This window comes from Trachinotus anak, unplaced genomic scaffold (assembly GCF_046630095.1).
Source record: "Trachinotus anak isolate AG129_WGS33_773 ecotype Australia unplaced genomic scaffold, CSIRO_AGI_Tana_v1 ptg000016l, whole genome shotgun sequence".
NCBI classification, from domain to species: domain Eukaryota; kingdom Metazoa; phylum Chordata; class Actinopteri; order Carangiformes; family Carangidae; genus Trachinotus; species Trachinotus anak.
Window position 1 is genome coordinate 21,474,649 of NW_027273867.1, and position 24,305 is coordinate 21,498,953.

The window sequence follows — 24,305 nt, forward strand, 5'->3', positions numbered from 1 at the left end:
TAGTCCTATTTCTTCTTCTTCTTGGAAATGATGATCTGTACTGGTTACTGGTTGTTTGTCTATGAGACACCTCACAGTCCCCTCTACTGGTCGCCCGAGTGCCAATGCCACTGTCAGCCCTCTGTTTGATGGATTCGTTTACAGGTGCTGGGGCAAGTCCATGCAAAAAAACCTTATAAATAAAACAAGCATATTTAAAAGAGGCTTATGCTGGAAAAGAGTGAAAACAGTTTTCAGGTGACCTGTGCTGCTGTGGTACAAATTAAGAAGACAAGCTGAATAATTCTGTACAGTCACTGGTTGTTGTCATTGTGTGTCGTCTGTCATGTGATGGTTTCCTTTAGTGGCTGTTTTAAAGTCCCCCTCCACTAAAAAACGTGTCACTTTGTTGACTTGTCTGACACTGTCAGGCTGTTTTCATCTTAAGTCTGATGTTTAAATGTGCACATAGAAGAATGATTTTGTGAAATCAAAACTGGTCTTGAAGCGAATCATGGTCCATGATGCAGCTCACTCATGTTTGATGTGGAAACCTGAAGCCTCCAGGTCACCGACACTGAGACTGGACTTTACAGTGAAGTAGCAGACATACTGTGTGCAGTCATGTTTATCGTTCATTGACTCTAGTATTTGCTGTTTTTTTATGTCTGTGTGTAGGGGACCTTTAAATGTTTGCAAGCTCTTCTATTGTTTTTAACATTAGCTTTATCAAAAATAGCATCATGCCACAGACGCTTAACTGGATTTCAGACACGTGATCGTATACTGTTGAGTTTTTGCTTGTTTCTCACAAATACTTTTTTGATTGGCTTCACAGGATTTATCAAACCAGCACTTCAGGTCATGACCTGCTCCTTTCTCCCCCATCCTCACACAGTCCTCTCCATCAGGATTATCCCCTGTCCAGTTGTCCGGCTCTTTGTTGCTCCAATAACTCAAACTAAGAGATGAGGAACACAAACAACTTGACTTAATAAAACTGGTAACTTTGACCTGAAATGGACAAAAATGTTTTCACAAAAATCAAACCTTGTGTCCAGTCGTGAGCCGTCCACCCACAACCACTCGCCCTCTGTCTTTGAGTCTGTCAGTCCGATCCAGAACTTGTCAGCAGCTGTGCTCATCTTTTCTCTCAGTTGTTGCGCCAGGAATCTCTGAAGAGGAAATGTTGATGAAATTTACTCTGACATGACTTTTCTGTGCTGAGACGATGAAAGATAAAGACGTGATAAAACATGAGAAGAAGAACCTGCAGCAGTGTTTTATACCTGCTCCTCTTCGCTGTCTATCTTAACCAGGTCTCCTCCCTGTTGTTTGCATCTATCTCTGCTCTCTGTCCAGGGTGTAGACCAATTGGAGAAGAGATAGCACATTTCTCCATGTTGCTCCCATCCTCCTTCACACCTCAGATGTTGCTCATCTTTGAAGAGATTACAGCAAAAACTTCAGTCAGGTGGAAGAAATCAGTGTTTACATGTGATTTGGAAACAGCAGGAACTTTAAAGGTAAAGAGTCTGAATCTGAGAACAGCGGAGACAATCAGAGCAAGTGAAGGAAGAGTTTTCTCCTTCACAGGTACAAGACTCTGCCCTTGAGCAAGGCACCCAGCAGGTAACTGCAGCTACAGTCTAACTCACTGCATCTGTCGGTCCATCAGTGTTTCTTTAATCATCAGCTGATGCAAATATGTGAAAGGAAAATCAATAACTTACCCTTTTTTACTTCAGGAGGATTTGGACACGTCAGCTGCAAAGTGTTGGGTGGTTTTGTTTCACTGACTCTCTCTGTTATAAAAGAGAATAAAAAGATTTCACTTCATCAGTCATTCATCAGGATCATCTATCTATCTATCTATCTATCTATCTATCTATCTATCTATCTATCTATCTATCTATCTATCTATCTATCTATCTATCTATCTATCTATCTTATATAAAAAGATACATTTGAAATCAGATTCATATCAGGGTTCCCCTGTCAGACTGAATGTGACAGATTTTAAAGTCACCTGACAGAGACTTGTGGACTAAACTGTTTCAAACACAAACTCTGACAAACTCACCTGAGAGATTTTTTTTCAGAGCTTCATTCTGATTTTTCAGGTTTTCCAGGGTTTGACTGTTTGTATATACTGAGTTAGAAAAAAAGAAAGTATAGTCAGAAAAGGTCAGTTCTTGATGATGAGCAGGAGTCTGTGATGATGTTTAATAATATACAGCGATTTAAAGATTAGAAATGTGACATTTGTAAATTCCATTAGATTTTTGTTGATTTTACATCAGTTCTGTAAAAAGAAAAACGCATCACTAGACAATAACATATCAAACAAAGAGATGTTGAATATCAAAGTCGTGCTGAGATTCTATATTTAATTTTAGAGTCAATCTAGACGAATGTACTTTGAGAGAACTGTACAAACTCACAGGTCACACCAAGAGCAGTGACGGCCGCTGCCAGGAGAGCGCCGAGGACCAGCAGGGCCACTCTCTCTGCTGTCACCTTTGATCGTTCATTTGGCACCGCTGGTTGTTGGGGGCCGGCTGGAAAGCAGAGGAGACAGTTTACATACACACAAGTATCCAGGCAACATGCACGTCCTTAAACTTTGTTTCGAAGAGAAACCTGGTGTCTGTAACTGGATGACTGGAAAAGAAAAATTTGACTTTACCTGGAGAAAACCAAACATCTTGGCCTGAGGAACATCCAGCTAAAACCAATGCAGTGTCATACAACAGCCCTGAAATCAATCCTCCTTTCTTCAGTTTGTTTTGAAACTGTTTAGAGAGGTGTGGGTTCATCTTTAAGATTATTTTGGATCATGTTGACAAGTGTTCTTATTATTTTGTCCACCACATTTATATCAATGAAACAGCTCTTGGTATAACACAAAGCAGTTCAATCGCAATGCAAATGACATCAAAATGATCTTAAAGTTAAATCAACACCTCTTTTAAAACAATGTCAACAAAAACATTATCATGTTGAGGAGGATTTAATGCAGGCGTTCCCAATAAGCTGCCAGTTATAGTGTATGTTCAAAACACGTTTCTAATCAGTCAGGGCAAAGACTGCAGACAGTCGCAGTCAGTGTGACAGTGGAGACACAACAGTACCCAGGCGACCAATGACATCAACATTTGTACGCTGTAATACAACCATTCTCAGAAATTACCATCTGAACCAGCAACTCTCTCATATAAAACAGAAACAGAGCATCATATAATTGTGTCCACCCTCTATCTGCAAACACATCTATCTGTAACTTCACTCTCAAATATCCTTTAAACTTTTTTTCCCAATAACAGAGTTTAGAAAACATAAATTCTGTACGGTGTGTACATGACTTGAGTTACTGTGGGGTTTTTTTCAAAAGATGAGAGAAAAAAGAAAAAAACATCTAAAACTTTTATGCCAAATAATGGCAAATCAGCTGGAGTACTGTGTTTGAATCATCCCCTGAGATACATTGTGAGATATATATATATATATATATATATATATATATATATATAGAGAGAGAGAGAGAGAGAGAGAGAGAGCTTTAAACAGAATGCAGCCATTTGAACCTGTAATAATTGTATAATCATTGCGGTGACTAAATTGTTGACACACTATTATTGACAGTGGAACTTGTATCTTATGTTGCTGATGCGTGACTGTCACTGCTGTAACTTCAACCTCAGCTTATTTATAGGACACGTCAGCCGAGGACACGCTGCACGTTTCACAGGTTAAAATATAAACATCACACACACAAGCAACAATAAAACAATATCTGAATTCAAATGAAATTTGGCGGAATGCAAACAGTAAATGTGACGCTTGACATTTGTGTAGCCTCATGTCGTCTCTTCACTCTATTTCAAATTTAACTAACAGGTCCATCCAGTGTGTGAGCGTCTTTCTTCTCCTTTTTGATAGTGAGACAGAAATAAAGACGATACGTTTTGTCACACTTTGGTTGTTAATCTGCAATATGTGTAAACGCAAGGGAGTGTTTGTATGTAAGAGTGTGCAAGAGAGAGGCTGTGTGTGTGTGTGTGTGTGTGTGTGTGTGCGAGCATATGCTTGTGTCTATAATATATGTGTGTAAACATATTAAGTAGAAACTTTTTTATTTAAGTTTTTGTTCAATTAGAAACTATTATTTAAACTATTATACATAATAATAGAGCTTCAACAAACTTGTGCTAATTATCAGTTAATCTGCTGGAAAATGTCTGTCAAAGGTTCCCAGAGTCCAAGGTGACATCTTCAAATGTCTGGTTTTGTCAGATCAACAGTCAAAAGCCTAAAGATATAAGTTTACTATTATAGAAGACTAAGAAACCACAGTAACATTAAAATCTGAGAAGCTATCTTTTTGAATTTGTTCCATTTTTGATTATCAAAAAGTGACTGACTAATTTTCTGTTGATCACACCACCACACCACACCATTATCTTCCAGTGTTACTTACCAGGCAGCTCTGCAGGTTGTTGAGTTTTTAAGATATTGACTTCAGAATAAGTGGTTTCAGGAGATGAGGAAGTGGTCTCTACAACACAAAACCAAACTGCTGTTTAAACTGCTGTGAATATGTGATGACCGCTGACACAGTTCATGTTTAAACGTTCATATTTCACTCAAACTCTGACAAACAATACAAACGACTCTTGGAAGCAGTTTTTGTCTCAGAAACCTCTTGTGGGATTTTTAGAAATGTCAGAGGAAAGTCAAGTTTACTAGTTCAATGAAAGCAGGACTCATTTTGGTGTAAATACTGTAACTATAAGACATATATAAAATTTAACTCACCGTTGGCCTTTCCCCTCGCAAACTTGACATCAGTGTACAGCACATCATCTTCAGGCATTCTACACCTTCAGTGAGGTTAAACGAGAACTAAATCTAGGTTTTACAGCATCGTGTTCAAATACTGTTCAAATGCCTTAGGACTCAAAGGTGGGAGGGGTTTAAAAATAACCTTGTTCCCCAAAGTCAGATTTTTCTCTGAACTGCTCAGTCCATTTTAATGTTTCACTTCCTCAATGTTTAGAGAAGACAAATTACTTACACTCTCAAACATTGACGTCTCAAGTGTTGGTTGATTTTTTTGTTTTGTTATTTTTTAGTTTGAATATTGGTTTAATACAAGAAATGATGAAACTGTTTTTTTTAACTTCTCAATGATCTCTAACTGTGTCAGTGGCAGAAAAGTTAAAAACAAAAGAACTTCCAATTCTCCCATCTTTACCATTTGAATCAGTTAAAAAAAAAAAAGAAAGAAAAATAAAGACTATGTAGGCTAGGCCATCCTACATAATCACTGTAGGCAAAGGTAACCAAGTGTATTCACTAAAGTACTTTACCTCAGCAGAATTTTGAGGTACTTCACTTGAGCATCCCCATGTTACTCTTCTTTATACTTCTACACTGCCACATACACAGAGGACAATATTGTACTTTTTACCCCACTACATTTAAGCTTTAGTTATTTTTGCAGATTCGATTTATTAATATAAAATATAACAAATTACAAATAACAAATTGTTAGAGATTAAACTTCCTGGCAATACATAGAGAACCAGCTGCAGTATTAGTCATATGTTCCTGAATGCATCAATAATTTTAATTTTACCTTTACTTTTGGTATTTGGAGTATATTTTGATGTCAATATTTTTGTACTTTTGCTGAAGTGAAATTTTGAATGCAAATGTCTCAAATAATAAAACAAATAAATAAACTATAAAAAATAAATTACATAATTAAAGCAGTGAAACCAGACAAAAAAGCAACATGCATTTCTGTGCATATTTAACATTACGGATGATCGAAGCCTTGCTCGGATGTTACACAATGAGGCGATGCACAAATTTCATCCAATAAACGTGCACGATAATTGACAGACCAGCCTGACAGCCAATCAAACGCCGAGTTCCTCCAGCAGGAGGGCGGGGTTTAATCGTTGCGTCAGAGAGGAGGCGGGGACGCTGTCTTTTCTGGCCGACTCGGCTGCGGTGTCAGCGGGACCACACGGACAGACTTTATTAAAGTTTCTGCCCTGGTGGTGTCTCGGTCCAGACATGGCCCCAAGCACGCAGCTGAAGGAGGCGATAGCCGATGTGCAGGAGGGGATCCGCGCCATCCTGCTGGGACCACCCGGAGCCGGGAAGGGGACTCAGGTGAACTCACGGAGCTAACCGTTAGCTGTTAGCCGTTAGCTTGCTAAAGCAGTAGTGTAAAGCGCATGGTCAGTATTGGTACAAGCCAATGCTAATGCTAATGCTAATGCTAATGCTAATGCTAATCTACCTGGTTTTACCTGCTGGTTATGTTTATCACTTCACTTACATGGTAGAAGTTAACTACCATAACAGACTCTCTAAAATCTGAGGCATTAAGATAGAAGTATATACAAAATGTTGTTTTTTTTTAATAGTTTCTTGATTAACTTACTACGTGAAACACCTGGTCTGTCAGTTTATTCAGTTATTGACAGTACTGCAGCCTCACTGCGTGCAACTGTAGACACTGTGGCCCCTCTGAGGAAGAAGGTGGTGAGTCAGAGAAGGCTAGCTCCATGGTACAACTCAGAAACACGAGCTTTAAAGCAAATTTCAAGGAAACTAGAAAGAAGGTGGCGTTCTACTAACCTGGAAGAATCTCTAGAGGCTTGGAAAGACAGCCTATTGGCGTATAAAAAAAGTCTCCATAAAGCCAGAACATCCTATTATTCATCATTGATAGAAGAAAACAAGAATAATCCCAGGTTTCTGTTCAGCACTGTAGCCAGGCTGACAGACAGTCACAGCTCTGTTGATCCATCTATACCTTTAGCCCTCAGTTGTAATGACTTTATGAGCTTCTGTACAAATAAAATTGTCTCTGTTAGAGAAAAAATTCACCATCTCCTCCCCACAGCTGGCTCAGATGTACTGTCCAGTTCAGCAGCCTCAGAGTCCACTGTAACTGGTTTATATTTTGACTGTTTTTCTCCTGTACATCTCCCTGAGCTCACTTCAACAGTTTCATCATCTAAACCATCGACTTGTCTTCTAGACCCCGTTCCAACAAGGCTGTTCACAGAAGTTTTTCCTTTAATCGACACCTCTATATCAAGTCTGATTAACTTATCTTTATCAACTGGTTATGTACCGCAGGCTTTAAAAGTTGCAGTAATTAAACCTCTACTTAAAAAGCCTACTCTTGATCCTGATGTTTCAGCCAATTATAGACCTATATCCAACCTCCCCTTTATTTCCAAAATCCTTGAGAAGGTTGTTGCAAACCATTTATGTGATTATTTGCACAGGAATGGTTTGTTTGAAGATTTTCAGTCAGGTTTTAGAGTCCATCATAGCACAGAAACAGCTCTGGTTAAGGTTACCAATGATCTCCTCATAGCCTCAGACAATGGACTTGTCTCTATACTTGTCCTGCTAGATCTTACTGCTGCATTTGACACCATCGATCATAAGATTTTATTACAGAGACAGGAACATATGGTCGGCATTAAAGGAACCACACTAAGCTGGTTTAAGTCATATCTGTCAGATAGACTCCAGTTTGTTCATGTTAATAATGACTCCTCTATCACCACAAAAGTCAGTCATGGAGTTCCACAAGGTTCGGTGCTAGGACCAATACTCTTCAGTCTGTATATGCTTCCTCTAGGAAACATTATTAGGAGGCACCAGATAAATTTCCATTGTTACGCAGATGACACCCAGCTGTACTTATCCATGAAGCCAGGTGAGACTAACCAGATAGCCAAGCTTCAGGTCTGTCTTAAGGACATAAAAACCTGGATGACCAGTAATTTCTTACTCTTAAATTCAGACAAAACTGAAGTTATTGTAATTGGCCCAAAACACCTCAGAGATACACTATGTGATAATATACTGACTCTGGATGACATCACCTTGGCCTCCAGTGCTACAGTCAGAAACCTTGGTGTCATTTTTGACCAGGACTTGTCCTTTACTTCACATATAAAGCAAGTCTCTAGGACAGCCTTCTTCCACCTGCGCAATATTGCTAAAATCAGACCCATTCTGTGTCTAAAGGATGCTGAAAAGCTAGTTCATGCATTTGTTACCTGCAGACTGGACTACTGTAACTCTTTATTGTCAGGATGTCCCAAAAATTCAGTAAAAAGCCTCCAATTGATCCAGAATGCGGCAGCACGAGTACTGACAGGAACTAGGAAACGAGATCACGTCTCTCCTGTGTTAGCCTCTCTGCATTGGCTCCCTGTAAACTCCAGGATAGAATTTAAAATCCTCCTCCTCACCTACAAAGCCATTAATGGTCAGGCACCATCGTACCTTGGAGAGCTTATAGTTCTCTATTTTCCCAATAGGATACTTCGCTCTCTAAATGCAGGTCAACTTGTGGTTCCCAGAGTTTGTAAGAGTAGAATGGGGGGCAGAGCCTTCAGCTATCAGGCTCCTCTCCTGTGGAACCAGCTCCCAGTGTGGGTTCGGGAGGCAGACCCCCTCTCTACCTTTAAGATCAGGCTTAAAACTGTCCTGTTTAGTAAAGCTGATAGTTAGGGCTGGCTCGGGTGTGTCCTGACCCATCCCTTAGTTATGCTGCTATAGAGCTAGACTGCTGGGGGATTCCCATGATTCACTGGGCGCTCTCTCTCTATTTCTGTCTCTCTCCCTCTCTCTCTCTCTCTCAATGACTTCACGCCATTAACTTTGTTTTTTTTTCTCTCCCGTAGTTTGTGCTTCTCCTCTCTCTCCCTCTCTCTTTCCTCATTCTGCAGGTATCTCTGCCTCTGGAGCAGCAGGATCCAGATCCACCACTACTCATCTTTACTATTAACCACTGTTATCTGTCATCATTATTGATAACACCATTACCTACACAGCTGTTCCTGGTCTCTCTCTTCTCTCCTCTCTCCTCCCCCCACCCCCCCTTTTTATCTTCTCCTAAACCCAACCGGTCGAGGCAGACGGCCGCCCACCCTGAGCCCGGTTCTGTTGGAGGTTTCTTCCTGTTAAAAGGGAGTTTTTCCTCCCCCCTGTCGCCAAGCGCTTGCTCTTTGTGGGAACTGTTGGGGTTTTCTCTTTAACAAAGTAAGGTCTTGACCTTACCCTGTAAAGTGCCTTGAGATAATGTATATTATGATTTGGCGCAATACAAATAAAATTGAATTGAATTGAATTGAATTAGGCAAGTCGAAGTTGTCCGGTTTTGATCTAGATGTGGTCTAGACAGGAAAAGAAAGTGAATTCTCCCCCTGAAACTGTGTTTTAACTCGTCTCTACTCTCTTCCTGTCTAAGTTTGGCAAGTGTAAGCACAGTGGGTTTCGATCTAAACCAGGTCAGATGTGGTCTGGATGTGAAATACCAGTGAAATTGGCCTTTTTCTATTTTCACAAATAGAATAAAGGTTTCACAAATCTGAAACGGTTCTCAACAGTTACTGGAGTCCTGATTGTAAATGTGGGGTGGGACAAACCAGAACTGTTGTGGACTTGATGGGGAAGACCCAGTGAAATCGCCTATTTTCTGTCACAAATCAAAGGTTTCACAAAATTGAAAGCGAGTTTTAAATAGTGTTGAATCAGAACTTAAAAATTTATAAATTTAAAGGTAATTGCTTGTGGTCAGTTATTGCTTAATCAGTTGATTTAATCAGTCTGTAAAAGTTTACAGTGCTATAATGTTAAAAATGAAAAAAAAACCTCAATGGTTTCATTGTACTGTGAATTTAGGAAAAGCAAGAAGTTTCCTTTGGTTGAAATGCTGCAATGATGAAGTGTTTGATTTGATTGATTTGATTTTTTATCAACCTCTCTGATCAATCATTGCTGCATTATTAGTTGTTTGTTTATAAGTTGTTTGTTTGATTAATATTGGGTATGTGTTGTTCGAGGATGCAGAAGATAGTGAGTCCATATTATCAGTTGTTTACAAGAATCCAGTTTCACACTCTTGTAATTCAGAATAATTTGTGTTGCAACAGAAGCCCAGATGTCAGTGAAGTGTTGTCACTGAAATTTGCCAAATGACCTCCTTCAGCCTGTTGCGTGACATCCCCACAGTGGGCAGTACTCTCAGATCAGTCTCATGTTGAAATGCTCTGGCATTATTTCTGTGTGTTTAGTCACTTGTTGCTTTAACCCCTGTTGTAATTCGGTCTGAGTCTTCTCTTCTCACTAAAACGCACTTTGGCAGTTTCCCTTATTAAGTGCACTGCAGATTCATTCAATAAGGAGGGTGGATTGTTGTATTTAGAGCTGAAACGATAAATTGATTCACAAAAAAAAGTAATCACTAACTGTTTTATTGCTTGATCAATAGTTTGAGTCATTTTTTTTCAAGCAAAATAGTCAAACACTTTCAGTTTGCAGCTTCTCCAATGTGAGGATTTTCTGCTTTTCTCTTTCTTGTTTGATAGTAAACTGAATGCTGTTGCTTTTTGTTGAACAAAAGTAATTACGATTTTAATTAATCAAGAAAGTTTAACTGAAAATAACACCTCATTCATTTACTTTGCAGTTATTTAGAAGACTTCTCAGTTGAGTTGAGTTGGCCTGCAAAACTATAAAGTTCATTGTTGGAATTCACTTGGTGCAGAGCTGAAACTGAATAGATAAACTCTACTGCAGACTCTTTGGTCTCACAGCTGAAATACACAGACTGCGTTCATGCTTTTACCAGCCAGCGATGCAGGTGGTTGGCTCTCTGACAGAACAGTGGGTAGAATAAAGTTAAAATCCACAGGCAAACCTTTCCTTCATTTGGCTGCTTGGTGGTGATCATTTCTGACTTGAATGGTTGTAAAATGAGTTGTTTCTTCCTCCCCGCAGGCCCCTCGGCTCGCAGAGCAGTACTGTGTTTGCCACCTGGCCACCGGAGACATGCTGAGGGCCATGGTGGCTTCCGGCTCCGAGCTCGGAAAGAGGCTCAAGGAGACAATGGATGCTGGCAAACTGGTAACATTTCCGCTCATCTGCTTCTCATGATCTCTGTGTGTGTTTTTCTTTCTCTGTCCCTTTGCCCCCTCTGAGGCTCTGTTGACTTCACAGCCCTTCGTTTTCATTCCCACATGACCATGTTTCATGTTTTATTTGTCTTCAGTGAAGTTTACATCCACCAGAACTTCTCACGTTGATGTAAAAGAACACGTGTGCAGAGTAACAGCTGTAAGATGACAAACTAGGATTTCACTGGAAAATGTCCATTCGTTCATGTTCGCTCTCAGACATATATGGAGGAAATTTATACTATAATAATGACAAGTAACGGTAAAATCTTATTGTGCCTCTGTTAGAGTTTATTTATTCCCAGAGGGCACAAGTCGCATGTTAGAGCAGCACAAGAAAGAGTTGAAATAGGAAGAAAACAAATACCGATCTAGTTAAAATTATAAAAACAACATAAAAGAAAATTCAGCAAATTACATTAAAAAGCTTTATAAATTTCACACAGTGCAATGCTTAGGGCATGTACAGTACTGTGCAAACATTTAAGTCACCAAAAGTGAGAATGCTTTCAAAAAAAATGCCTTGACTTGTTTTTATTTGACAAGCAAAAACTAAATCTAATCAATATTTGCTGTGACCACCCTCTGCCTTAAAGACAGTGCCACTTCTCCTCGGTACACTTGCATGCATTTTTTTAAAAACTTGGCAGGTAGGTTGTTCTCAGCATCTTGAAGAATTTGCCACAGTTCTTTGTCTCAGTGTTTCCTTTCTCGTCATGTGATCCCAGACTGACTCCATGATGTAGAGATCAGGGCTCTGTGGGGGGGCAGACCATCTGTTGCAGGACTCCTTGTTCTTCTCGTCTCTGAAGACAGTTCTTTTTGCGTCTGGCTTTGTGTTTGGTTGTAATGCTGCAGAATAATTTTTGGTACTGATCAGACGCCTCCCTGAAGGTGTTACATGATGAATAAGAATCTAAACTTTTGCACAGTCCTGTACATGATGTGTGTGCATTGTGCAAGCTGTTCACATGTGCAGAAGGAAAGAGTCGAGTAAAGCAGACTAACGTCAAAAATAAGGGTGGAAAAGGATCTTGCTGGAACAGGCTTCTCTGCTCCTGCTGCTGTTTGTATTTTGCTGTAGCTTTGAACGGGCTGTTGCTTTAAAAGTGCACGTATGCTCAGTCAACCTTCCCTGTTTCATAAAGGTTAAATACACAACCATGTCAGTGTTCATTGCAGTGAGGCACATGATCATATAGAGCAATGAGTCCCAAAATTCCCAAAGCCCTGAATAGGTAAAAGTTTATAGTATTTCACAATAAAAGCAAGAGATAGAGATTTAGAAATTAAAATAAACATAATTTTGTGAGGATTTTTTTCTCATGTTACACAACTGCAGTCATCTGCTGACCTCTTGTATTACATACTTGATAACAAGTGATGAAGCTGCTGTTTTCAAATGACAATATTTGTCATCTGTCATGACATTAGCAACATGATGTTGTGTTGTGATAACTGCAGTCTGCTTCGTCTACCATTATTAACACAGTGTAAATGGGATAAAACATTAGAAGCACTTAGTTTAACACCATTTAATTTCGCCATAAACTGATTCCATAATGTTTGTAAAGATGAATCAACTCCTCTCTGAAACACTTCCAACTAAAAGTGAACATTACAACCTTCATGAAGTCTAGAATTTTCCGATGTTATTGCTGCATTTGAATTAGCAAGTTGTATCTAATAAACTGGAAACTGAGCGTACATGCATGTGATTATAGGAGGAGATGTTTTGTCTCTCTTGGGACCAAAATAATTTGTTGCCTTTTGATAACATCTCTAGTCTCTAATTGCATTTCTTGTTGTATATTTGTATGTAAGTAACTGTATATTTATGCAGCTGTTGCATAACTCTGGCCTTTTCAGCCTCTCGGTATGTGACTGGTTTCTCATTGTGATTTTCTCAGAGCTGTGTGTCGTTTTCTACCATCTGTTCTTATCTGTCTCTGTTTGCTGTTGTGTTTGCTTATATTTATCTGCATCCACTCTATAAACAAGTCAATTTGCTGTTCTTGTATAAAATGACTCCCTTTATTGTCATGAAGGAAAGTCACTGTGGGTAGACACTGAGTATGCTTGTGTACTCGTGTGTCCCTTCTACAAAGTCGTTGCTGTGCAGAGTGCAGCAGATCATGAATGTGATTTTCTCTTGCAGGTCAGTGATGAGATGGTGGTGGAGCTCATAGAGAAGAACCTGGACACACCGCCCTGCAGGAACGGATTCCTGTTGGACGGATTCCCGCGAACAGTCAAACAAGCAGAGATGGTTAGGACATTATTGCTCCCTGGAGCTGTCATGTGATGTGAAACATAACAGTACAGTGATTCATCAACTGTCCAGTAATAACTTGGGGCTTTCAGGTGAAATTTAAAGGAGTAATTGGTCATTTTGGGAAATACACCTATTTGCTTTCTTGCTAGACAAAGTCACTATGTTTCCCCTGACTCCTGTCTTTGTGCTAAGGTAAGCTAATCACCACCAGGTGTCCATCTTCTCTACAAAAGCAAATAATTTCCCAAAATGTTGAACTATTTCTTTAAATTTGTCACTGTCTGGTTTAATTCAGATTATATACAGTAAATACCTCACTGTCTCAGTTCATGCTGACAATACAATTTAAAAAGAGGCTACAATGCGAACAGGACAACCTATTCACATATCACTTAATGTTTTTGTTGTCGTCTCAATAAATGCTGGTAATGGCCAGGTCACAAATAACAGGTTTTTTTTTTTTTTTTAATGATCTATTATAATAACTAAATTCCTAAACATGATTGTGGCTCACTACATATGCCTTTACCAAAAGGAATTTTTTTAAAATTCCTAAATACCAAAATAAAGCTTCATTGAAGAGTTTTTGGCAAATTAACACAGTAAATGGGAGCAGATAGAAAACGATCGTGGGTTAATAAAATATGACCAAATATACATATTAAAAAAGGGGAAATAAGAATAAATACCTGTCTCTGATAATAACCTGTTGTAAATTAAGGCATAGTTTTATATTAAAGTTAACTTCCAATTTACATTTTCTTCCAGTGATGGAAATATATTCTTGTACCATTTAAGATTTTACACAATCAGCTGAGTGTGGTATAAATCAACATATAAGAGCAAATTGCTGGGTAGAGATTGAGGGTTTTGTGCTGGTCACTAGATATTTTTCATGCTGTTGACTCTCTGCGTCCGACTCTTCCAGCTGGATGACTTGTTGGAGAAGAGACACGAGCAGCTGGACTCTGTGATCGAGTTTGCGGTTGATGACTCTCTGCTGGTCCGCAGGATCTGTGGCAGGTAGGAGAGAGAATCAATTATTCAGCACCAGAGAGAGGATTCAATCTGTTTCATTTCCCAGGCACGTTGCCGGTAGACGACAGTTGTTTATGATTTACCCACTTAGTTTTTTTTTTTTTACCAAGAGGCACCTCACTCTGTCGGTGTGTCGAATCCACCCGGGCAGGTAGATTGATTCATGGGAACAGAAGAGTCTGGGACAGTGAGATAATGCTGGGGAGAAGTGGAGCGTGAAAGTATGCGATTAACAGAAGGTGGCCTGAGGGGGTTTGAGAGTGTCCTGCGGTGGGAAGGTCACAGGTTGAATCCTCCAAGACATTGACGTGTTGGTCTCCGATGAAATGTGCTGAATGTCAAAGCTACTCCGTGTCTCATTTGTACTTTTTAAGTTTGTGGTCAAACGCTAGTTTTTGCAAATCTTATAGTAGTGACACTGAAAATGACAAGAACCAATATTTTCATGTCATTTGATCAGATGACTACTTAAATTTTCAAAGGATGCTCCGACAGAGAACTATGACCCGACACTGCAGTGATCGTTTAGGTTTTACGGCCCACGTTTGTTCTGTGTTCAGGCTGCCTGTTCCCATAGCATCATTTTTTCAGACACTGGAATAAAACAGCTAAAAGAATGAACATTGGATTTAAACAATCAGTTAATGCAGGTTGAATAATCATAGAGAAACACATAATTTTACGGTGATAAATAACTCAAATGGGCATATTAATGGAAGAGGCTAATTTAAGTTACACAACCACCAACAAACAAATAAACAAATGGTCCTTTAAGAAAAGTTAATTCAGTCTGGAGCCAGAGTGTTGACCAGAGCTGCAGATATTAGGCTTTAATTGATTAGACAGCAAAATGAATCTGTTATTGTTTTGATGATTGATTGATTGATCCTGGTCTGGGTCCATCTCCTGTGATGTGTGTTTTCTTCATTACATATGATACTGAATATCTAACAGTATAATAATAAAGTTTCTCTATATAGAACTTATCAAAATCAGAGATTACAAACTGCTTCTCAAGGACAAAATAACATCAACAATATGTGAGTTATTTAAAAAAGATTATTCAAAAGCTTTGTGAAAGAAATGTGTCGTTAGAAGCCATTTAAAAGAAGATATCGATTTTACGAGTCTGAGTTCATTGGACAGGTTGTCCCAGAGTTGCGTTGGCCTGACAACAGAAGCTCTGTCCCCTTTAGTCTCAGATCTTGACAAAGTCACCATCAACAAGGTCCTGAAATGTTTTGAACTGCTGAATAAAACAAGACATACACTATGAATACATGTCCTTGGGCGATCATTTTTTGTGCTGTGTTATATTTCATATACAAAAGGAGAAAATAAGTGATGGATTAATAGAAAGTGAAAGTAACTGTTAATTGGAGCTTAGTAGATCAGTGACAAATTGAATGTGTTGATTATTAACTGATATATGAAACTGTCACCTCAGGATTTATGACGGTTAAGTTTTAAACCAAATGACAGTGGAATTACTGCTGTCACTGTGGAGACAAACAATATTTTCACTGTGCGTTTGTGCAGAATTCAAATGTGCAGACACTCAAATTTGTGCCGTTTTTCCAGTTGAAACCATCTTGAAAGTATCCAGGTTTTATAACCCAGCTCTGTCTCTACATCACCGTCACTTATTTCACAAGAAACACTGCACTGAATGTCTGTGTGCCACTTTCTGCTCTGACCTGGCACTGATTTTCTTTTATTTATGTAAGCTCTGCAGGTTGAGGCCAGAGGAAGAACTGAAGAGAAAGTCATGAGTTTTAGAAGTTAATTGGAAGCTTGTTGTTTCCTGGTGCGTTTCCATCTCTGCAGCTCTTTTGCCTCCACAGAGCAACAGATAATGATTTACATAACACGTTTCAGAACAGTGTAATGTAACATGCTGTGCTCTGATTTGAAGCTGACCCACACACTGAACAAGCAGCAGACGTGTTTTTAGAGACTTTCATCCGAACACGTGTCGGCGCTTTAGAAAATCTGTTTGTTATTGCAGCACAGTGTTTGTCCTCTCTCCTCACAATAACCGCTCGACATTATCCATACACAGCACTGAACTGAAAATACAGATTGTCTGCAAAGAGCTATCTGTCTGTCCACGGGGGTCCTTTGTGAGGAGGAGGAGGCCGGCTGCTGGCTTTTCAAGCCCAAGTAGGACAAGGGCAGGATGTGGGATATGAAAAGGACAGTTAAGTAGTTAGTGAGTCACTGTGGCTGTCTAACCCTCATCTGTCCTCCTCCTCCCCCTCTTCCTCTCCTCTCACTCTGATTTCTTTTCTGTCCCTGTCCTGTCCTCCACCTCCTATCGCCATCTTCCCTCCATTTCCCCAGACTAATTCATCAGCCAAGTGGCCGCTCCTACCACGAGGAGTTCAACCCCCCCAAAGAGCCCATGAAGGATGACGTAAGTAGTTTGACGATCAACCCACTTAGAAACCACTTCTGGCTAAACTGCCACCTACCTACAATCACTGCCAGCCTGGAAATTCACAGTGATCCGGCAGCTTCAGAGTTTAAAGTGCTTTGATGCATTTTGGATGTGTAAAATGTTTTGGATATTTACACTGAGATGTTTCTGGTTAAAAGCCATTAACATTTGGTTCCTTGTAGAAGTAGATGAAAAGAGTTGGAGACAAAACTGTAAACCTTGAACTTAATATTGTGAAAATGTCTTTTCATATTTTTGGACATTCAGTTTGTTCTCTCCACTTGAATGTTTCTGGCTCAATGGTGGCACCAGTGCGGAGGAGCACGTGGCTTTAAGGGTGATTGGTTTATTGATGGGAATAAAAGTTTTTACAAGGTGCTGACAGATCAAGGTTTCCTGCCGTGTTTCCAAGACGGCCTCTCAGGAAACGATTACACATCTATTGAATAAAACACAGCAAAGGTCATACATTAAGTGACTGAGGCTATTATTTAGACCACCATCTACCAGCTTAATTTATCATGAGAGTAATGAATAATTTAATTGGCTGACATTAGCTCAGCAGACGACTGTAATTGATCAGTCACATTATGTCATCGCATTTTAATGTATTGAAGAAAAAAGAATCTTGGTGGGAAAAGCAGAGGCAAGCAGCTCAATCATGTCACATCTCAGCTGACGATAACCACCAATTCAGAATATTTTCCTGAGGGACAGAAGAACTTTACTTAATGAGAGGGAGACGGTGTCTGTGCTCAAATGTGGAAGTTGTAGTGTCCAGGAGGTGGCTGTGTGTAATGCTACATAAAATATGTTAGAGCATGGAAGGTGCAGTAAACATAAAGAGACGTATTGATACTTTGCAAAGAAATGGTACCAACCAGCGTGAGACGTTGATCCTGACAAAGCTGCGTTTAGGTTTCATTTTGATCAAATGTAATTTATGAAGAAGTTTCTCTTTCTCTGCAACTGTGCTCAAACTCTTCATATAAGAGGAGACAGTGTAGACACCGTATTGCATTAGCCTGTGAGCTAACAGTCTTAGTATTGAATGAAATGAAGCAGAGATGTGGTCAGATTTCAGGTCAGGTTCTCGCCTCAGATCAGGCATCATCAGTTGGTTTCTGTCTGGTCTTGAAGACACAGATGAAGACTGGGTTTCGATCTCAGTTTAGACCTGTGAGGATTTGTACTCCACAGTTCCCAGAGATTGTTCTTCTGATTTGTTTTCTCCCCTTTTAATGCAGTGTGGAGCAGAGAGACTTTAAGTTAAGGATGCACTGGTCTAACTTTTCCTCCTCTGGTTTTGATACTGAGTCCCGATCTAATACCAGTGGCCTCTTTTTTTCCCCAAATTTAAAACTGTGTGGACCGTGTTGGTCATATTTAAGAAAGGTAAATGAGGCCAGGGACTGCTGTGACGCCACTATGACTGAATGAAAGTAACTGACGGCTGAAACACTAAATTTTACAGATACATAAATAAGGGAATTGTATTTAATGTGGACTAGTCCCACTGATATCTGATTAGACTCAGTATTGGTGTATTTATTACAAGTGGCTCGTCTGCAAATGAAGCACCACTCACAGTGCCCGGGCTTAGAAAGGAAAGACTGTGATTTCCAGACGCTCTTGTTTTGTTTTGTTTTGTTTTGTTGACCAACATGAGACAAATCTCCATAAAGCAACAAGCGAGGCCGAGAGACAGGAAGTGAGACAGGTTAAGTGACGCTCGGTGTGGTGCACTGTGAAACCAAGATGTAATCACTGCTCAGAAACGGCACAGACATCATATTAGACACGAAGTGAAACTGGATGTGGTATTGTACGGGCTTTTTGTCCGCCTTCTCATGTCTCTCCTCTCGTCTGCACTCAGGTGACAGGTGAGACTCTCATCCGCCGCAGTGACGACAACGAGAAGACGCTGCGCTCCCGTCTGGATGCCTACCACCAGCAGACGGTCCCTCTGGTGCAGTACTACAGTGCCAGGGGCCTGCACACGGCCATCGACGCTGCCCAGAGCCCGAACGTCGTCTTCGCCTCCATCGTAGCTGCCTTCTCCGCCGCCACGGAAACCGCCGCCCGTGCCACCGCCTGTAAAGACCAAGTGTTCTTCATTTAAAAACCTCTTTCTTCCCTCTCGCGTCCCCTCCAACGGGCTCTTTTTTTCCTCAAAAGTGGAGATTATACAAGAGTTGATCAAGTGTCACAGTGGCAACCAAATGTAACGTTGTGAGGCGCAAACATGGAAGATGGAGACTCAGTGCGGCGTCAGCTACTCAAGAAATTCACCATGTTCCCAAAAGGGTGATCCCTGTTGTAAAAACAGAGAGGATTCAGTAAACCACTTCTGTTAGTCTTCATCACAAAATCACGTCTAAAAGAGAGAGAGCATGTGTAGTAACTACGAAACAAGCTGACGCATAACACCATGCTGCTGCTGCTGCTGCTGCCGCTGCCTTTGACCTTAGAGAAATAAAATTGAAGGTTTAGATGCCGCAGAATACCCTGCACCTTTCAAGAGATGCTTTTCACCAGAAGGTGTTTGAAAATATTGATGTTTGTTGCACATTGTTTGCCGTAGCTGGACGGGGATGCTCTTGTTTAATCAATGACTTTGTCCTTTTTCCTTTCCTTTAGTCTTTGATTCTCTTGCTCATACAGCAGATCTCCAGGTCTTAATATGCGGTTATATGTTCTCCTCCTTTACTCCTCTAAAGGTGGAGACATATTAGAAGCATCAGACATGCATCCAACCTGCCCAACAGTTTGAGTTTCCTATGACATCCTCAAATTGGTTTTAATTTGTGGCACTGAGAAAGAACCGAAGCTGTTTGTTTTCATGAAATGTCATAAAACTGTAATGACAGTGTTGAGGGAAGGGAACACGATGCATATTATTACGGGAAAGCTAGCTAAAATAAACAAAGACAGGACTGAGGAAAGACTAAATAATGAAGCCAAAGTCCATGATGTGTAATTTGTGACGGTGTTTTAATCATAATCTAAATCGGGGACTTTCAAAATACGAGGCGTGCCTCCCGGAGGGGGGGGGGAGTGCGCACGCACACGTGCGCGCAGAGGGATAGATGTGAGGCAAAGATACGGCTGGAGGTGAAATGGGTGGGAACTTGCTGTGCCCTGAAAACAACAGGATGTGAGTTATTGCAGTTAGTCTCACTGATTTGTCCAGTTTATCGACACGGTCAGCAGCAGGAGCTGGAGCAGTGACTGTGACACTAAGCTCATGGAGGCTATTAAGGTGTTTACAAACCAATGTTGTCAGAAAAATGTCCTCTTGAGTCCTGGCTCCATCAAACCTAAAAACACATGTTTTAGATTCAGTACGACACAAAGATAATATTATCTCTGATGACAAAAGCCCATAAATCCACTTAGGAATCATAGAAAAGGAAACAAGATGGTCCCTGTACTTGCCTGAGAATCATCATGTTTTCTCCAGTATCGCAGTAATCCTGTGGTAGTTGTCTCAGCTTAAACTGCAAACAAGAACTGCTAAAAGTTACTGTAATTCACCAGAGTCCTGGAAACTCCTGGTCTGTATAAAACAGACAGCAGAGGAAGTCCCTCATAAGAGAATGTGTTTCCGATCACAACAGCAGAAACAAATCAGGAAGTTCAAATGTTGTGCCATATACTGTGTCCAGTAGAGACGACCTCAACCTTTTACCTGGGACGCACTTCCTCTTTTTTTGTCCCTTCCTTCGTCTCACTCTCACGGACCTTTTGGATGTTTGACTATTTTGATGGCTAATTTAAGTTGTTGGATCAGTATGCATTTCACTGTGAAACAGGAAATTTGCATTGGAATGTAAAGCACTTTTTTTTTTTTTTTTAAATCAAATCCTCAGCACCTAATGTGAAGTTTGTTTGTTGTTGAATTGGGAAATGTATTATTTTTCACATCGGTGTTCAGAGGCCTGTTGGATAAACATACTTCAGTGAGGTCAGAGTTGGTGCCAGGTCTCTCAACATGAGCTCCAACATAACAGTTTGTGTGAAGTAAAATTGGATCAAAGAGTCGAGCTGAAGGACGTTGGTCACTTGAACCTTCAAAAATAAAAAAAACTTCTCAGACATGTTTTGAGCTCAGGCTTTTGTTTCTGCTGCTCCCAAAGGTGTCGTTTTACCTTCTTTTTGTTCCACTGGCTTTCACTTACAGTCCTGGCTTTGTGTTTTGTTCCACACACAGATTGGTGATTCATATTTACTGGCACTTTGGGAGCTGTGGAAAAAAAAAAAAAAGACTATCAACAGAAGTAATGATTTTTCCTCGATAACTGACATGGCCTCTGGATCTTTTGGGTGTTTGTCCTCGACTCCTCTGTTCCTCCTTGACCTATAAGTTTCCTCCCTGCTCTGTAGTCACCTGGTGTTTGTGTTCAGTGGAAAAATCTTGCATGCAGACTGTGTTACCTGCTCTTTCCCTGGAATACTGATGTGTTTCTATTCTCTCGGGGCTGCTGTGATGAAAAACAATGACAGATGCTCAGCATTCCCAGTAGGCAGATTTCAGACTTTCATTCAGCACAATGAGACAATTTCATGCTAAATTTCCTTTAATATTCTGCACTGTGCTCAACGACGTCTTTGGTTTCTTTTTCATTTTGTCACTTTCTGAAAGCAGTGGATGTATAAACCTGACTGAAGCCTAGATGTTTGTTTTCTTTGCCCTAAATGAATGTGACTTTTAAATGTGCACTTTAAATTGAAGGCTGGTGACCTAATTGCACTGTGAAATGGACAGGACTCTTCTTTTTTTTTTTTTTTTTTTTTTGCTCATTGCAGCATTTAAATGACCAAAAAAGAAAGTATTGTTAATCATGGCTTGTTGCATTTCCTCTGTAATTCACCCAAAACTTTTCTTCCCCTCTCTCTCTCCCTTCTCTTCCAGCTGGTTGAGTCCTGAGCTGCTCCATTTCCACCGAGGCGAAGGATTGGAGCTGGCAAGAGAGCTCGGGTGGGTGGACAGACGAAGGGAAGGGGGGGTCAGACAATGGGGGGATTCTGTAAGACTTCATAAGTTAAGGGTAATTTTGCAGTGCTGCTGGGCGCATAAGTCGACAGCACGTTTCTATTCCCAGTAGACTCTGAGAAGATTTGGGCAAAGTCATCTCTGTCATATTCCCCATGTTTCCCCCTCTAATAAATCTGCTTTTCTAAATTATCACCTTTGGTCCGTATTGTGTTTTTTATTCTTTCCACCTCACTGTTCTGTCGTTTATATTAGCAGTTGTAAGATAAATATTAAAGATTTTTTTTAAATGGTTGCTATTGACACGATTGAGGCCTTGTGCTGAGGAATAAATGACACATGCAGCAATTATTTGTTTGGTGTCTGGGGAAAGGAAGTTGTTTATACACAACATGTTGGGTTACAGATAAGGATGAATAAGGAAAAAACTACTTTGCTTTCATATCTCACTTTCCACAACAACAGCAACAATATTCTATACATAAGTGAGGCTGAATCACCAAGCGTGTGTTTCAGTTGCTTTTTAATGTTTAATTCATTACTTGGTGCTTTTTCCTTTTCAATAGTTATTTAATCAGACACACACAACACCTGAGGAAGGTGCTGGTTAGTTTCTGAGGCAGGTAGCCAGACCCAGGTCCTGATGCCGGTAAAGTCCCGGCTTTTATTAGAGTGTTTACATTATTTATAGAAAGAACTGGAAGAAACGAGGCCGAGGCCGTTGTTGACCTGTCGCATTTCCCACAAACACCTTTTCCAGTAAATCAGCTGTGGTTCCTGAGGGGCGGGGACTGCTCGGGGTGGGGTTTCCGTGTTTGTTTTTTTTTTTTACGGCGTGACGTCACCGACGGGGGCTTTCCTGCATGACGTCAGGGGGCGGCGAGGCGGCAGCCGGAGAGACAGCGCGGTGCGGAGCGGAGCGCGGTGCGGTGCGGAGATTAGTCCGAGATTCAGTGCTGCGCTGCCGGGGCGCAGGAAGACCAGAGGCCGCCCCCCCCCCCCCCTCCACCCCTCTCCGAGTCTGAGAGGACAGAGGCGGACACGGTATCGGACTGTCCAGACCCGCGGATTGTGGATCGGAGCCGAAGCGGCCGCCGCATCGCTCCTCAGCGGAAGGAAGCCGGTCCGGAGCGGGTAAGTGCCCGGCGGTGAACCCGCTGCTGCATGAGCTGCTCGGCAGAGGTGTCAGGGGTTTACAGGCTCCTCTCCGTGTCTGTGTCACCTGGACACAACGAAAGGGTCGTCTCAAGGGGGGGGGGGGGGGAGGGGGGGGGGGGGGGGGGGGGGGGGGGGGGGGGGGGGGGGCACAGCTGTTTGCCTCTATAAACCCCCAAATAACAGTTTTCTGTGTAATTATTGACAAGCATGACACTCACATAGTCTCCATCTGCCAGCCAGGAAGGTCAGCTCAGACCAAAACCACCCAAATTACCATTACAGAGGGGGACACTAGTCCAGTGCCAGTCATGTCTAAAAAAATAATAATTATAAACTATAAAAGCAGAACACCTTCAGTTTCATTTTCCAAGGATGTGTGAGAGTTAAAATCCTGCCCTGGCTTTCCCTTTAAAACACATTCCTGCCACTCCCTGGTCACTGTTTGGTCTGAGGACATGCTGTATTTTTCCTGCAGGGACAGGAAAAAACATACATTGTCCTAAATGTGCATTTCAAAAGAAAGCTGGCAGCAGAACCCAGAACAAACAGAGGAGATGTTATGATAAAATGTACCATCGGAGGAGGTGCTGTAATGAGCCCCACAGTCAGCCCTCACACGAACATCATGTGAATATTTTGGGCATTTCCTTCTTTTTGAGGCTACTTTTTATGATCATACAATTCAAGGTGAAAAAGATGTGATGTTTTGGCGGCCTTGGAGAAAAGACAACGTACCGAATATAGGATTTGTGTAAATATTGTGGCTGTAAAAACACTAAGAATTTGTGTAATGTGTAATGTTCTGGGTAAAAAAGCTCATAAACATAAACATCAGCCAGCATTAGTCTAGAGAACTGGTCTGGTCTTGTCCATAAATACCTGTTAAGGAGTTGTCATGTGTTGTAAGTCATCATAGGGCTTAGCTGTGATGCTGGTGACGGTGAGTCTTTGTGTCAGTGTGCCCACTCGCTTATTGTTGAAAAGATATTTAGAAGAGTCCTTGTAAATAATGTTTAAAGTAAATTACCATGTAGGATTGAGTGAGTGATGCAGAGAAGCCTGAAGTGGTGGATTTGACGTGTATGTAGGTGTGTTTATTCCTCCTCAGGTTTAAAGCAGGACAACAAAGAATCAGTGTTCACATTTGTTTTAAGATGCTTGGAGTACCAGCTGGATGGGGGTGGGGATGAGGAGCTGCACAGAGACAGGAAGAATGTTTGGACCAGTTGAAAATGAATTGTGACTGAACATTTTACCTGACGCAGCCTGAAGTGGAGTGATGTAGTGAACCCACCCGTTTAGTTCTGTTTCTGCATTGAAAGAAACTGGGATGCTCGAATTCGACTTTGTCATGATTTGACACCTACCCAAGAGCTCGATCAATACATTTGCATGGCCAGTGCTATTTTTTTT

At 40.9% G+C, this 24,305-nt stretch overlaps 3 protein-coding genes across 4 annotated transcripts in view; 2 read left to right on the forward strand and 1 right to left on the reverse strand.

Moving 5' to 3' along the window:
• Positions 1–729: 729 nt before the first annotated feature.
• LOC139633723 (CD209 antigen-like protein E) lies at positions 730–4,955 on the reverse strand. The gene is made up of 8 exons (XM_071499595.1): positions 4,798–4,955; positions 4,460–4,537; positions 2,424–2,540; positions 2,063–2,131; positions 1,713–1,784; positions 1,269–1,420; positions 1,030–1,154; positions 730–940 (listed from the first exon to the last, which is right to left on the reverse strand). Exons 1-8 carry the CDS (start codon positions 4,853–4,855, stop codon positions 736–738), a joined length of 876 nt encoding a protein of 291 aa, XP_071355696.1. The 5' UTR covers positions 4,856–4,955; the 3' UTR covers positions 730–735.
• A 1,009-nt stretch (positions 4,956–5,964) lies between these two features.
• ak2 (adenylate kinase 2) lies at positions 5,965–21,929 on the forward strand. Of its 2 annotated transcripts, XM_071501321.1 has the most exons (7): positions 5,965–6,165; positions 10,810–10,935; positions 13,144–13,254; positions 14,189–14,283; positions 16,642–16,714; positions 18,615–18,834; positions 21,654–21,929. In XM_071501321.1, the coding sequence occupies exons 1-7, from the start codon at positions 6,067–6,069 to the stop codon at positions 21,659–21,661; spliced, it is 732 nt and encodes a 243-aa protein (XP_071357422.1). In that variant the 5' UTR covers positions 5,965–6,066; the 3' UTR covers positions 21,662–21,929. The 2 variants fall into 2 exon arrangements, with proteins under 2 accessions (XP_071357422.1, XP_071357421.1); XM_071501320.1 differs by lacking the exon at positions 21,654–21,929 and having other exon boundaries at positions 18,615–18,875.
• Positions 21,930–22,627: 698 nt separating this feature from the next.
• Positions 22,628–24,305, forward strand: part of rnf19b (ring finger protein 19B) — a 33,092-nt gene continuing 31,414 nt past the window's right edge. The window contains exon 1 of the mRNA XM_071501319.1: positions 22,628–22,868. The gene's annotated coding sequence lies outside the window, so the exon portion shown is untranslated. The remainder of the gene's footprint in view (positions 22,869–24,305) is intronic.